The 14,522-nt window shown below is 29.3% G+C and overlaps 8 protein-coding genes across 8 annotated transcripts, besides 3 other annotated features; 4 read left to right on the forward strand and 4 right to left on the reverse strand.

Annotated features, from left to right (window-relative positions):
- The first annotated feature begins 988 nt into the window (after positions 1 to 988).
- Positions 989 to 1,025: a mobile genetic element.
- Positions 989 to 1,025: a terminal%2Cinverted (terminal inverted repeat of Banshee-A3 transposon ID:TVAGG3_0307410).
- Positions 1,026 to 2,738: 1,713 nt separating this feature from the next.
- Positions 2,739 to 2,948: a mobile genetic element.
- Positions 2,949 to 5,440: 2,492 nt separating this feature from the next.
- On the forward strand, positions 5,441 to 6,351 carry TVAGG3_0307430 (protein kinase regulator protein; the record flags this gene model as incomplete). The annotated part of the gene is made up of 1 exon (XM_001313307.1): positions 5,498 to 6,118. One exon carries the CDS (start codon positions 5,498 to 5,500, stop codon positions 6,116 to 6,118), a length of 621 nt encoding a protein of 206 aa, XP_001313308.1.
- A 136-nt stretch (positions 6,352 to 6,487) lies between these two features.
- On the forward strand, positions 6,488 to 6,868 carry TVAGG3_0307440 (PIERCE-like protein family; the record flags this gene model as incomplete). Its single annotated transcript, XM_001313308.1, has 1 exon — positions 6,488 to 6,793. The coding sequence occupies one exon, from the start codon at positions 6,488 to 6,490 to the stop codon at positions 6,791 to 6,793; it is 306 nt and encodes a 101-aa protein (XP_001313309.1).
- Positions 6,869 to 7,035: 167 nt separating this feature from the next.
- Positions 7,036 to 7,617, reverse strand: TVAGG3_0307450 (vesicle-mediated transport; the record flags this gene model as incomplete). The annotated part of the gene is made up of 1 exon (XM_001313309.1): positions 7,080 to 7,526. One exon carries the CDS (start codon positions 7,524 to 7,526, stop codon positions 7,080 to 7,082), a length of 447 nt encoding a protein of 148 aa, XP_001313310.1.
- A 64-nt stretch (positions 7,618 to 7,681) lies between these two features.
- On the forward strand, positions 7,682 to 9,303 carry TVAGG3_0307460 (uncharacterized protein; the record flags this gene model as incomplete). The annotated part of the gene is made up of 1 exon (XM_001313310.1): positions 7,694 to 9,145. The coding sequence occupies one exon, from the start codon at positions 7,694 to 7,696 to the stop codon at positions 9,143 to 9,145; it is 1,452 nt and encodes a 483-aa protein (XP_001313311.1).
- A 50-nt stretch (positions 9,304 to 9,353) lies between these two features.
- TVAGG3_0307470 (alpha-tubulin acetylation) lies at positions 9,354 to 10,155 on the reverse strand (the record flags this gene model as incomplete). The annotated part of the gene is made up of 1 exon (XM_001313311.1): positions 9,481 to 10,155. The coding sequence occupies one exon, from the start codon at positions 10,153 to 10,155 to the stop codon at positions 9,481 to 9,483; it is 675 nt and encodes a 224-aa protein (XP_001313312.1).
- Positions 10,156 to 10,520: 365 nt separating this feature from the next.
- On the reverse strand, positions 10,521 to 11,776 carry TVAGG3_0307480 (N-acetylphosphatidylethanolamine-hydrolyzing phospholipas protein; the record flags this gene model as incomplete). Its single annotated transcript, XM_001313312.2, has 1 exon — positions 10,673 to 11,764. The coding sequence occupies one exon, from the start codon at positions 11,762 to 11,764 to the stop codon at positions 10,673 to 10,675; it is 1,092 nt and encodes a 363-aa protein (XP_001313313.1).
- Positions 11,777 to 12,235: 459 nt separating this feature from the next.
- On the reverse strand, positions 12,236 to 13,128 carry TVAGG3_0307490 (RNA polymerase II transcription regulator recruiting protein; the record flags this gene model as incomplete). The annotated part of the gene is made up of 1 exon (XM_001313313.1): positions 12,509 to 13,123. One exon carries the CDS (start codon positions 13,121 to 13,123, stop codon positions 12,509 to 12,511), a length of 615 nt encoding a protein of 204 aa, XP_001313314.1.
- Positions 13,129 to 13,958: 830 nt separating this feature from the next.
- TVAGG3_0307500 (uncharacterized protein) lies at positions 13,959 to 14,366 on the forward strand (the record flags this gene model as incomplete). The annotated part of the gene is made up of 1 exon (XM_001313314.1): positions 13,959 to 14,366. The coding sequence occupies one exon, from the start codon at positions 13,959 to 13,961 to the stop codon at positions 14,364 to 14,366; it is 408 nt and encodes a 135-aa protein (XP_001313315.1).
- Between the last annotated feature and the right edge of the window lie 156 nt (positions 14,367 to 14,522).

Here is a 14,522-nt window from a genome sequence, read left to right on the forward strand (position 1 = left end):
ACAAATTAGATAAAATTTTTCTTTTTTTATGTAATTTTTGTTTTTCATTTTTCTCAAGATCCTAAGTTATGTTCTAACTTTTGACATCATATCCTATCATGCTAGGCTATATATTATAGCATATCCAAAAGGCAAGGAAATCTATCAGAGAAGCCTTTTTGACCTATCGTTGCCCTACCTCTTGAGATACTTCCCACGACAATAAAATTGAGAGGTTTACATTATGACTGATCTTAGCATGCAATAATATAAACTAAGTATCAATATTTTGAAATTGAACACGCCAAAAAATTGATAATCCGCATTCAATATTTTGTAAGTGGCGTACTTTTTGAATACTCGCCATACGCCTTGGAGTTCTCAATTTTGAATTCGCCTTTATTTGGGCGACCTCAGAAAAATACGCCATTAAGAAAATATTGTATGAGATTTTAAATTTAAACACGCTCTACCTTAAGGAATTCAATTTATTAAGATATATTTACATATAATAAACGAGTGCTTAAAAAAATGTATTTAATTGCTTATGTAAGTTCCAAAAAAATCACGAAAATAAAAAAATCAAGATTAAAATTTTATTTTTAATTTTTGAATTTCTCAAATGGCGAAATTTTTGGGCGAACAAAAAAAATGTACGCCCGGTCAAATGGCGTAATTAGCGCATCCCTAGTGAATTATTAAAAAATGATTGAAAAAATTCAATAAAATTATAAAACACTTATAATGGAAGTTTCCCAAATAGTAGAAACTCAGATAAAAAAACTTGAAAATATGATTGACTCAGGCTTAATAAACATACATCAACTAATTTTTCTATTAAATTATATCGAAAATAATTTTTCTTCCGAAAAAATAGAAGAACAAGAAGAAAATCTAAAATTTTTAAATTCCATAATTACGACGTTAAAAGATACATGGATAACGAAAAAAGAATGGACTGATTTATATTTGCTTGTAAAAAAATCATCAAATATGATACAAAATATTGTAATAAACAGAAATTCATCAAAAGTGGCAGCTCTCAATTTTTTGACATTTGTAAATTCTAAATTGAATGAGAAAAATGAAATAATACTAAGCATAATACAATATTCTAGATTTAATTATAATTAGGAAAAAGTTAGTTTTGAGAGTACTTTTCATAGGCATATAGAATGAAATCTTCTGAAAAATAATATCACATAAACTCATATTATTTTCTAATATATAACTATTTTATATAAAAATCAAATTCAATGATCTTAAAAGCGAAGGATAAACCTCAAAATTTACGAATATAATGAGTGGGAATATAATGCTTATCTATCATAAAACCATATGAAATATCAATTTTTGCTTTACGCCTAATTTTTGACGACAATTAGCAAAAAATGTTAAATGTTAACACTCAGTCCATTTGAATATGAAAAATAAAATTGACTTTGATTAAATGTTTTTATTTATCATGCAATTCTTCTTGCGACCAAAGATTTGAATAAAATTTCAAAAAATAAGATAGCTTAAAAAATAATATACGGTAGTGTTTACTAATAGATGAATAGTATGGCATTCCAAACGGGAACCGCGGTTGGTTACCATGGATTTCCGTCACCGGTCACATTTTAAAGATTTTTAAAGCCTTATAAAAATATGCTTTGTAAATCATTTTTTGTAAATCGGCAAAAATTTGGTAATTTTCTTCAACTAATAAATCTGCGAATAGCATTTATAATACAAGAACAATCTTTTAAAATGCGTTTGATTCATTTTTGTATAATTTCATATAGGCACATATATTCTTCCGGGACTTTCCGTGATTTTACCGTAAAATCATTAGTTTACACCAATTTTTCCGTATTTTGAATAGTTTACTGCACTTTTTCCGTAAAATTGAGTTACGGGAATCCGCAAAATTTCCGGACCTCATTTTTCATAGAATATAATAATAATATTTGATAAAAAGATATATTATTTATATTTTTGATTTTTGAATTACGGAAAAAGTGAATTGTTAACTTGATTTTTTTATATGGTTAATTTTTCAAATGATATTATGAAGATCTAAAATATTAAAAGTAAAAAATTGAATTACGGAAAAAGTGAGGTCAAAAGTGAAATAAATTTGCAGAACAATTTTCATTGAAATAAGACATTGAGTATCACACTTTAGTGAATCAACATCTATAAGAATGAAGTGTTTTGAAGCTGAAATAATATTGAATAGAAATTAATTTTTTCTGAAATTTTGAATGAAATTATGGGAAATAAAAAAATTACTAAATATTGTATTCATACAAATATATTATTTTAAAGGAAAAATAGATGCTGATAGAAACGATGAAAAATTTTGAAAACTTTACAATTAATTTATGTTCGTTAACCACAGAGCTTGCAATCCAAAGCTCACGTTAGACTACAAGAGTCATGAAGTCTCATACTAAGGGATATCCAACATATATTTTAATAATCTAATGTTTGTGACAAATATTCAACATAAAATTAAGTTTTCGTTTCGTTACAAGGCATTCATACTTTGGAGATATCATATTTAATGTACAGAAAAGTTAATATTAAACAATACATGCTAAAGAATTAATAAATAAGATAATAAAATAAATTTATACGTAATTACTTTCATTTAATATGCTTTATGCTGTATAATATTGATTAAGAGGCATTAAAAGGTTCCATAGTCTGCTTTTATAGGCAAGATTTTTGATAAAAATTTTAAATTTTGAAAAATGATGAGAAAAGGAAAAAAAAGGTAAATGAGAGCAAGAGGAGGGGAAAAAAAGAAAAAGAAAAGAAAGGGAAGGGAAAAATAAAAGAAAGAAGGACATATAAAAATTTAGATGCGCATTCTTAATGCCGAGGCGGCTTGCCGCCGAGGCGCGATTTTTTTAGGCCTCTACGGTAACCCGGCAATGTTTTTTTAAATCTTGTACAGCCCTAATGAATAGTATATAAATTCTATTAAGGATACCCTTACATTGCGTAGTTAGAAAGAGAATATGATATTGTCATGATTGCTAAAGTTTTAGGCTCCAGAAATGAATATACATCAAACTGAAACAATTGATAAATTGAATGAACTTTTGAGAGGTTCTCAAATAAAAAAAATTATCTAATTTTTTACAATATTACTATTATTTTATCCACATATGTATATATAGTAATTTGAGAAAACTTTTAGGAAAAAATAAGTTTAATAAAAATCTGAATTTTACTTGTTGTGGGATTGTTATTAATTGACACTCCAGACGTATTACTAATAGTTATGCGTATGCAATTAAAGTATTTCTGATGGACAAAATGTGAGATTTATATCAGATAATTCATTTCTACTATTAAGTTATTCATTTATGAGTTTGCACTTATTCGCACTAAATAAATAACTATTAAAAATTGTTTTAATTAATTGACACCATATAATAGAGTGAATTTTGTTTGATCAAACAACAATAGATGATAGATATAAAGCCAAGAAACTTGCTATTAATATGCTCTACTTGCTATTTCAATGTAAGTATGATATTTTCTAAATGTTTCGTTCAGATAACTTAGATATATTAGTCAAAATTTGAAATTTTAATAGCACATATATTAAAAATAATTATTATTCATAAAAGATTAATGAAATAGTAAAAAAAATCAATCAAATTATAAAAATACAACATTTAGAAGAATTCTTATTATCCTTCAAAAAGTCAGTATTTCTGCTGTAATTTTCTACAACATTGTAGTTATTGCACTTTGTCTATGGATTTGTATATATGTTATATATAAATTATATATCTAAACTGCCCATAAGTGCAATTTTTATATAAATTGTTTATTTCTTTAACAATTTCATATGAAATATGCTTTTTTAAGCGTATCAAAGCTGTGTTCTTAATGTGCATGGATATATCAAGAAAAATGTCGAAAAAAAAATGTGAATTCACAAATTCACTGAATTTTCACCGTTTTTTGAATTTTGCTACAGCACTAATATTAAATAATACTAAAATCTTCTGTCTTTGTAAAAGAATAAATTCTGACAAAAAGTGCTCGTTTAAATTGAATGATCATCTGTATGACTAAGTGGTAAAAAGTGTTTATGACCAAAAAAGGGTTACATGCTTAGTCTATTTTTCTGACAGGATACTCTAGATTTACATGATCTCTATTTCATATCTCCGTTTTTAGATTCTTCGACAGATTTTATGATAGAAAACCAAGATTAACAAATTTCCGGCATGTTAATGAAGAAATCTGCAGCTACTCTCAATATTATTTCAATAATCAGTATCGTTTCTCTTACAATTTATTTTTTTCTCAATAATTTAACAAGAAATAACAATACACACTTGGTTTTACGTATAAAAGCTAAGTGTCGAACTTAATCAACTTTACTTACTTAGCAAATGAATATTTTTGTGGTTGCGAGTTCTGAATGCTGAAGTTTTAGATTTCTCTATAAATGATATCATTGCACTTACAATGTTGTTCCAGCCTATCGCATAAATCATAGAAAATCCAAAAAAAAAATAATATAAAGAAAATTCATGTCATGAAGTTCAAAAAATACCGTGTAACATTAAAATTTGTTATGCATAATACATTTTAGCTATTATTGATTTTTTTAATTTTCGAGAAATTGAATGGTGAGTCCGATAGAGAAATTTTTAAAAATCCTAGTGCCTCATAGAAGTAATTTCCCTCGTCTCCCATACTTCCAAATGTATGCATATGACATAAACTTTTATGCATTACACAAGTGGCCAATAATATCTATAGAGTAAAAAATTAGAAATTTAATTTTTTTATATGATAGTTATATTTCAGATTTGCGAGCGTAACTTTTTTCTCCATGGCATACTTGTTTTAAGAGCAAATGATCAAAATCGTCCTTCAATTATTGAAGGAGCTGATATCTTTTGAAAATTGAATTGAAAGGGTATTCAATTTTCAAATTTCCTCTCAATTTTGGAAACATATCAACTCTATGAATTAACAATTATGTGCCTTCACAGTTTATCAGTCATATAAGGTGCTTATAAAGAAAAAAGTTACGCTCGCAAAATATGTTTTTATATAGATTTCACATAAAATAATTATGTAATTTCTAAAAAGAATATTTTTGTTCTTGAGTATTAAAGTGTATTGTAGTTTAAAAAGTTTTAAATATGTTGCTAAAATTTCAGGTTTATAGCTCATGTCTAGCATGACTTCTTCGTATGCGCAAAAAATCTGACACGTAAGGGTATCCTTAAAATAGATTTGATCCAAAAAAATATATAAAATTTGATCATAAATAAAATCGTTTTAAATTACTTCTTCATTTAAATTATAACAATGATTTTACAAATAATTATATTTTTTTACATTCCAACAACCTCATTTTACGCTGTGAAATCATGATAATCAGGATATACAAATGATCGGAATAATTATTTTGCATTACAGTCATGAATTATAGCGAAAATTTAAATTGTAAGGAAAACACAATACAAAAATTTTTTGAAAAACAGAAAAAATGGCACCATCGTTTGCAGAATGGCTTATCACACATCCAGCGTATCATTTCATGATTAAGATAAGCTCCGAATTTCTTAATGATTCATTCAACTTTTATGGCTTAAAGAAGGATGTAGAAAATTATCAAGCAGCGCTTTCAATCATTAAAAAGACTTCTTTCCACGAAGATGTCTATAATCCAGTAGATATTGTTTCTGCAATACACCTCTATGGTCTTGCCCATCAACGCTTCATATGTACATATGAAGGCTGTGAGAAAATAGTAGCGAAATGGCGTGCAAAGACCTACCCAATGTGCCCAAGATACTTGTGCAAAGGATGTATATGCTTGCCTTACGGATTATCTGAAATCCCAAATGAATTACATGTTAAGTTATTCTGTCCTAATTGTCAAGATGTATACGATGTAACTAATCCAGCCATCGCTAATATTGATGGTGCTTACTTTGGCCCCACATATGTTCACTTATTAAAGCAAAAATTCAGAACGGTAACGCCTAGAGGACTTCCAGTAGCATTTGTACCATGTGTTTTTGGGTTCAAAATGGATAGGAAAAAAGATAGGAAATCGAAGAAAAATACCAAAACAAGTTCAGACGATCAGCCTCTTAGAGTATAGGATTTCTTATAATTTTAGTACTATTGAACATACTATTGTTCACCATAGAAAAAAAAACATTTTGTTTAATAATTTATGTATAATAAACCAAATATCTATTGCAATTCATTTTATTAGTGTCTCCGAGCATATCAAGAATAATATTGATTTCAACTATCTTTTAATAAAACTATTATTATATCAAATTTCGATATTTTCATTGAAATCATACATGTATGCAAAGTATATGGGTAGAAACAGCAATATTGATAATTGCCCGTATTAAACTCTGTGATGTTTTCTGATAAATGCTCTTTTTCCTCTTCTCCAATAATGAATTATTGGGATTCAAACTTTTACCCCCTGTTTTTTTAAAACGTATTTATTTTTATGAGTCAGCAGAGATTACCAGGTCAAAAACCCGATGAAGATGTCGAAACATACTTAGCCAGAATTGAGCAGCGTGTTCAAGAGAAACTTGCTGCTGAAGGACAAGTCCCTGATCGCTTTTCAACATTAACATCAAAAGGAACTTTCCGTGAAGAGCATCCAATCTACAGAACAACAAACAATGACTATGGTGCCATGGATATGTCAGAATACGAGCGTCCAGCCACTTATAAGACTGTTTCTCGTCAATTTACTGAAAAGCAGCACCTTGGAATTAACTTCGAACACGGCGGCTTTAACCTTTAAACTGTATATTTTCTATTCCATAACATGATATAATAAAATACAAAACATATAAAATAAAAATTCTTTACATCTAAATATACAAGCTAAATTTAATGAGTATCGTTATGATCATTGATTCATATGAGGATTATATAATGAATAACTTATGAAAATATAAAAAGATAAAAATTCACACAATATTTCATGAGCTATGTTAAGAGAAATGGTTGATAAATGATAAGTATTGGTATATATTTTATAAACAGGAGATAAAATGAAAACAGAAACTGATAAAGTAACATTTATTTTAAAACAAAAGGAAATGGAAAATCTTTTCACCACCTGGTATGAACGTCAATGCATAATATACAAATGACAAGAATTCAATAACAAAGCCAACGAGTGATAATATGATCCATTTTTTAACAAATCCGAAATAGAGTGTAATTAGAGTACCTGCAAGTAATCCTACTGCTGAGTAAATGCGTTTTGGATCTGTAAATGAGCCACAAATTCTCTTGAATCCAATAAGTAAACAAAGAGAAACTAGATAAAGGATACTTGAAAGAGTAAATAAAACGACGAATTTACGCATATTTAGAATGAAAACTGCAACAATCGATAAAATTCCAGCGACTAAACCGCATAATCCGGTAATTCCAAAGCCAATAAGTCGTTCTGTATATGTTAATGTGAAACATCCATCATTCTGTGGGCCGGCTAAGTCAGCTGCTGCAGTAAGAACTTCCGCCATTTCTAATTTTAAAAAAGTGACATTCTCCAGAACGATTATTTCTTATTTACCATGAATTTTTAATTTAATCATTGACATCGAATCCAAATTATCTGGAAATTGAGAAATTTACAATTTTCCATATAAATTTTTTATCAAATTTTTATTCATTTGTAAAAAATAAAAAAATGAATGTTTATAAAACTGACTCTATCATAGATAACGAACCAAAAGATATAAATGTTCTAGAAGAGCATGATATAGAACAATGGAAGAGTATTATTGATCAGATTTGCGAATTAAAACAGAATGATGGATTAACAGACGAGGAAAGGGCAGATATTAATTTACAAAAGCAAGCAGATAATATAAGGTTTGGCAAGATTGTTCCTCTTATTGAAACAATAATTGTTTGGTTTGATGCAAAAGAACCTGATCTAAACGTTTTAATAGACTCGCCATTGTTCACAGTCATGAAAGAGTGCATAATGCAAGAAAGAAGTAAGGATCTTACAAAAGTATCTCTAGAATTCATGTCTAAAGTTATTGACCGACATCCTGAACTTGTTCCACAGCTGACACTATCAAATTTCTTCTATACGATCACTGTTCTATTGACTTTCAGAGAGCACAAGAAAGATGAGTACAGTAAATACTTTATTAAGCAAGGTCTCTTTCTTTTACACACAGGCTGCGCAAAAAGCCATGAATTTTGTTTACAGGCTCTATCTTTCAATCTTTTATCGACTATTTACGATATTATTTGCTGGGTCCTCACAGATTCAATGCAAATCGGAATTACATCTTATGAAATTGAAGTTCTCAAGGAAGCTTTCGAATTCTTTGTCAATGTGGAATACTGGATACAAGGAACTCCTATGACGCCCCTTTCTTTTCCTCGAGATCAAAAAATAGATTTAGCTGAGACATTCTGGTTATCTACGGATTATCCGCAGCTTGCAGGATTTGGTTTGCGTGCCATTTATCGTTTAACTGCACTTTCACAAGAATATTTCGAGATATTTAATTCCCAAAAAATATATCTTGAAATATGGAACAAATTTACACAGAAATTATTTATAGATGAGATGTCTTATATATCATTCTTCAAGCTAATGCAAGTAATGCTTCAAAATGACTGCATGTTTCCAACTGTCAATGAATTTATAAATCCTGATCCAATCTGGCAGTGCATTTTGGAGAGATTTGGCTTTTCTGGATCGGAAAAGTCATGTTTGATCGAAGCTTTTCAAGTTCTTCAGTTACTTTACAATTTAGACTCGACTCCGCCACCAAATTTGAAAGATTGTATTGGATCATGCCAAGCACTTATGGAAAATGCTGATTTTTCTATGATTACTGAAATAATTTCGGTTGAATTAATTATTTTCTCTAGAAGAACAGCTTCTGAAATTCTTCCATACACAGATCATATTTACGAAATAATAACTAACATGGATTCAGCCTATCCTAAAGGAATTTCTGAAGCTTTAGTAGTAATTGAAAAATTATCTCCATCTCTTTCAAAGAATGAGAAGTTTGCGGAAGTTGCAAAAGAATTTCTTGATGATGTAGCTGATCTTGATGCATTCTGTGATAAGGCAACAACAATTTTAGAAGAATATTATTCGGAAGAATAAGTCATTTGTCATTTTACGATTAAAATTTGTTATATAATTTTCATGTAAATGTAAAATATTTGTTTGTCACTGATATTATTAAAAAATTAAAAATTATTTTGTTATGTTATGAATTTAGACATTATCATATGAGTAATTCGTTTTAATCCAGAAAATTGTGATGTTTCGCTTAGTAAATATACATAAAAAATAGAAATAAAAATTTTATGGATCATAATTTTAATAGAAGTTACTTAGAACATTTGATAAAAGATTCACCAGTATGAAAAGAATATATTAATATAGTTAAGCGTTTAAAGAATAGCATGGTAAAATAAAAAAAAATTATACAAAAGTTACATTGGTTCCCAAGTAATTGGATTATATCTCTGTTTTTGTGGAGTTGAAACACGGTTATTATTTTGGTTCAATGTTGAGAAATCAACCGGATGATATTTTGGTTTTTGAGGTGTCATTGAAATATTTGGTTTTGGATAAGATGGAGTCTCCTTTGTTTCGAAGTATTGATTAAAAACTACGAAATTATTAGTTTGAGGAACGTATTCCGAGAGTCCGAAATGTTTTTTCATAAATGATAAGCATAACGGAGAAGGTCTGTCAATAGCTATCTGTTGAGGCTCAACATTTTCGCATTTGAGCATGTAATCGTACATTTTCTTACCATAACCACGTCTTTGAACATCATTACAAACAAAGAAATCAAGAAGGCAGAGTGGTGTCATTTCGTGTTGAAATCCGTAAACATCGAAAATATAAAGATGTTTATACCCTGTTTTGATAAAACCTACAGGACGAGTATTACCATCATCATACAGAATGTATAATCGATTATTATCAGAGTTCGAAAATGATGAATACGTAGTAATAATATGCTTCAAGCCTTGAGTTCGCGACGAATCTTCTCCTAGTTTATTAATTAAATCAATTACGTCAAAAGAAGCACGTGCAACATCTTTTGGTTCCAAAACAACAAAGTGTTCTTCATTTGGGCGTAATACTGTTTTTCTCATAAAATCTGTCACTTTTATTCATTAATTTTTATGAATGAAACATGTATTTTGAATAATTAATAAGAAATTTGCATTTATTATCAAAATTTATCCCTAATGGCCGAATAGATTTTTCGATTTTCATTCCAAAGTTTTGAGAAAAACTTGAATTTGATAAAAATTTCTATAAATTTGGTATTCATTCGAATTATTTTGAATTTTTTTTTGAAGAACTAGAGATGGTAAACATAATTCTAATGACCATTTTTATGTCAATATCATACAAATCTCTTATAATTGAAGAAAATTAATAATATTTTCCTTGGATTGATGAGTATATATCATAAAATTCTATGAGAACACTAATATTTTCATTAGTTATCATGATACTCATAGTTGTAATTATATGAAGTAGAATATTTAATTAAATTATACTAAAATAGAATTATTATAAAACTATATTTGACATGTTCTAACTGAATCATTGATAAACAATTAAAGAAAGATATATAGACTTTTATTCATAAGTAAAATATTTTTATAATTCTTCCGGAAGCTTTGGTTGAACGTATTCTACAAATTGTTGTTCAAAATATGATTGTTCGATAAGAGATGTTTCATCAACAAGCTTGAATTCACCATTGACGTACTCGAGATATCCTCCATTCTTAATAACGATCAATTTACCAGATTGTTTCTCATTCCAATACTGGGAAAGTACAATGATATCAGGAATTTCTGGTTTTGTTCCAAGAGGGAATGTTCCCCAGTGAATTGGGAAAGAAACTCTTGTTTGAAGGATTTTTGACATATCAGCCGCTTGCTTAGGATCCAAATGAACCAATCTCATAAGGGAATTTGGTTCTTGTGGTCCAATTGGCATTGGACACAAATCAATTGGTCGGCCAACGTAATCTCTGACTTCTTTGAAGTGTGGACCGATTGCTGTATCTCCTGTGAAGTAAATTGTGGCGTTCTTGAACTCTATTAAGAATGAGGCCCAAAGATCTCTTCCCATTGTCAAAGGACCATATCTGTTTGCCATGTGTCTTGCTGGGAAGCATGTAATAATGATGTCGCCAAGCTTAACTTGCTGTCTCCAATCCATGATGATAACTTTGTAGCCCCATTTTCTGATTAATTGACCTTCACCAAGAGGAGCGATAATTGTACAGTTTGGATTAAGTCCCATTAAGGTTTTGATACTGTAATAGTTCAGATGATCCCAGTGATCGTGAGAAATAAGTATATAATCAATCTTTGGAAGTTGTTCCATAGTAATTGGGGTTGGTGATGTTCGTTTTATCATCCATGGGAATGGAGCTGCATGGTCATCAAAAATAGGGTCAGTAATAATATATTTGTCGTCCAATTGGAATAACATTGTAGCATGATTGATCCACCATGCTCTTGTCGCATTGGTTTTCGTATTAAAATCGTATGTCATGTTACGTGTTGGCATTGGATCAACATAATCTTTTTGGAAAGCAAACTTAAATATTGAAAACCAATTTACATTGGATTTAGAAGCCATTGGCTCTCCAGGGTCATTAATAAACCTTTTGCCATTATGATGCCTTGTTGTATATGTGGATAGATTGGTTATAAATATGGTATTTAAGGCACTCATTTTGAAGAAAAGGTTCCGATCAAAAATTTTAGATCAAATTTACACTTTTGTTACGTTTTTATACAGGCGTGATGCCCGTTAAAGATATGATGAAAGTGTAATTATCATAATAATGACTATTTTTGATTCAAATGCCGAACAGAATTTGAATCAAAAATAATCGTATGCTTGATAATTTTTTTTTCCATCGGGATATTCGTAAATGCAAATCCGTTATCTTTAAAATTACATCGATATAAGGCATATGTTTCTCAAGGAAAAGAGCAAAATCTATCAATTTCTAAACTCATGTTGAATTGAAATCGAACATGAAAGAGAATTACTCTTAATAAACGTACGCTTTATGAACAAATTACCAAATTTTAGATGGTCAGATATTGTTCCCTCTCAAATTTCTTATCAGATAAAATTATATAGATATTATGAAAGGATCTACCCGTTAAATTATGATGTAAATTAAAGATGAAGTGTATTTACAGCCAATTACATGAACGACAATGCCTTTTGTATCACATTCTTTTCCAGAAAAATTCAAATATTCAAATAGTTTATCATGATCATGCAGTTATCTATATTTTATCGTTGTTGTGATTTAATACCTAACGGAACAACATTATTAGCAAAATGATGCATTATAGCGTAATGTAATGGAAAAATCAAAGATATAATGAAAGAATAGAACTTTAATAAGAAATGTTATAAAATGACTATCATTATTCATGGCAATAATCAAAATAAACATGTTCAATAAATTATTGAACAAAAGTTATCCGAAACCAATTCATCATCTTCAATTGACTTACCAATTACACACAAATCATTAGAAACGGTTTCACAGTCCAACACTGTCTTAGTTTGTGGAGGATTGGAAATCTTCTGGAATATACCGAGAGAATGATGATTAAGGAACTTAAATCGATTCTTGATATTTGTTGTTGATCTGCTATTCATATTTTTGGCAATAACTGACCATTTGTTTCCATATTTCGATTGAAGATCGATTAAAAGCTGATCTTCTTCTTTACTCCATTCATCTCTATTATAAGAAGGATCATGATGAATTATCCATCGCTCACGACATTGCTTACCAGTGCGGGTTCCAATAAGCTTAGAAATTAAACCCCAATTATGTGGTCCATATTTACTAACTGCTTCTAAAAGTTTTTGATCTTCTTCTTTTGTCCATCTTAACTTACGGCGCTGAGGTTCTTGTTGTGATTGTTGACTTTTTTGATAACAATCACTTAAATTTAAGGATTCCAGAGATGTTTGACCTAAATTAGGCATTGAAACATCACCCGAGAAGTTACATTCAAGAAAAAGAATGTCATTTATAAGCAATCCAGGCTCAAATTCCATGAAAAATTTCTAACTAATGTCATTTCGGTTTTGCCAATGATATGCCCTTCACAAAATTGAAAGCATTGAAAACCTAATATTTAAAATTAAGTTATGTGTTCAATAATCTTTCATAATGACAAAATTTTATTTTACACACTCAATTCAAAAATTGAATGGCACTCGCGAGTGTGATATGACATGTTCAATCAAAAATATTGACACGATCATAATTTTATACTTAAAACATAATCTTCCATTAACATGAGCAACATGATAAAATAACACCTTTTATCAATTATGATTATCCATATTTTTTCTAAAATGATCAGTATTTTACCTTTAATTGCTTGATCCTTATTCATACATCTAAAGTATAAGAGTTTTTCATCACTTATAAGGTGATTACTTAATATTTTTTTGGTTTTGAATTTTTATGTGTATTATATCATTATTTATCAAGTAATACAATAATTATACTACACATAAAAAGAATTCAGATCATAAACCTTGTAATACCTAATCACAAAAAATTGATTTCTATTTTGAATTTTTTACAATTAAAGCTTTTGTTTTCATTATCAAAATAGGATGGGTATACTAACTCTCTGTCCAAATATAGAGTATTGCATTAATTTTGATTTTCTGAATGGATACATGTAATTCGCACGAAATATCTTAATTGCGCTCTAAACAACAATATCAATTTACAGAGAATTTGAATAAAAACTATACCGCCAAATGTGAAATAAAAACGATACAGTTCCCGCAAAATCGTCGTAAACTTCTCAAATTAGAAATACAATGCGGTCGAGATTTTGCGCCAAAAAATGTGTTATTTCATTTTTCAAACAGAATGTTCAACGGTGATAACATCTACTTCGACTTCGATGCCATATCATCACCAATAGCAGATCCAAATGACACATACACACCATCAGCCGGACTTGGCTCCACTTCATTCTTCATAGAGAATGACCAAGCAGAGAACATCTTACCTTTCGATAACCCGGATCCATGGAGCGAGAAGAAGAGACCAGAGCCTTTGGAAAGATCCTTCTCTACTCCAGAGATAAAGAATGAAATACAAACAAACGTACAACTACAGATGTATCAACTACCGATGCCTGTATCTCCAAAGCCTCAGAAGAAGAAACCAATGGTATTCCAACCATTTTCTTCTTTCGATGCTACGGAATTAACAGTCAAAGCATTAAAGGAGCATTGCTACAATTCATCAAGGTCCACTTATCTTAGCTGGTAAGTCAACCTACACTGTTATTCTATTAATATAGATTGTTTTTAATACAATAAATATTAGTTCTTAATTTAAATACAACCTCATTGATTTTATGATCTAGCACTTTAGCATTCGTCGGCACAGTACTTATTGGCTCCACTTTTAGAAGATCGTCCTATA

Source organism: Trichomonas vaginalis, chromosome V (genome assembly GCF_026262505.1).
Source record: "Trichomonas vaginalis G3 chromosome V, whole genome shotgun sequence".
NCBI lineage: Eukaryota > Parabasalia > Trichomonadida > Trichomonadidae > Trichomonas > Trichomonas vaginalis.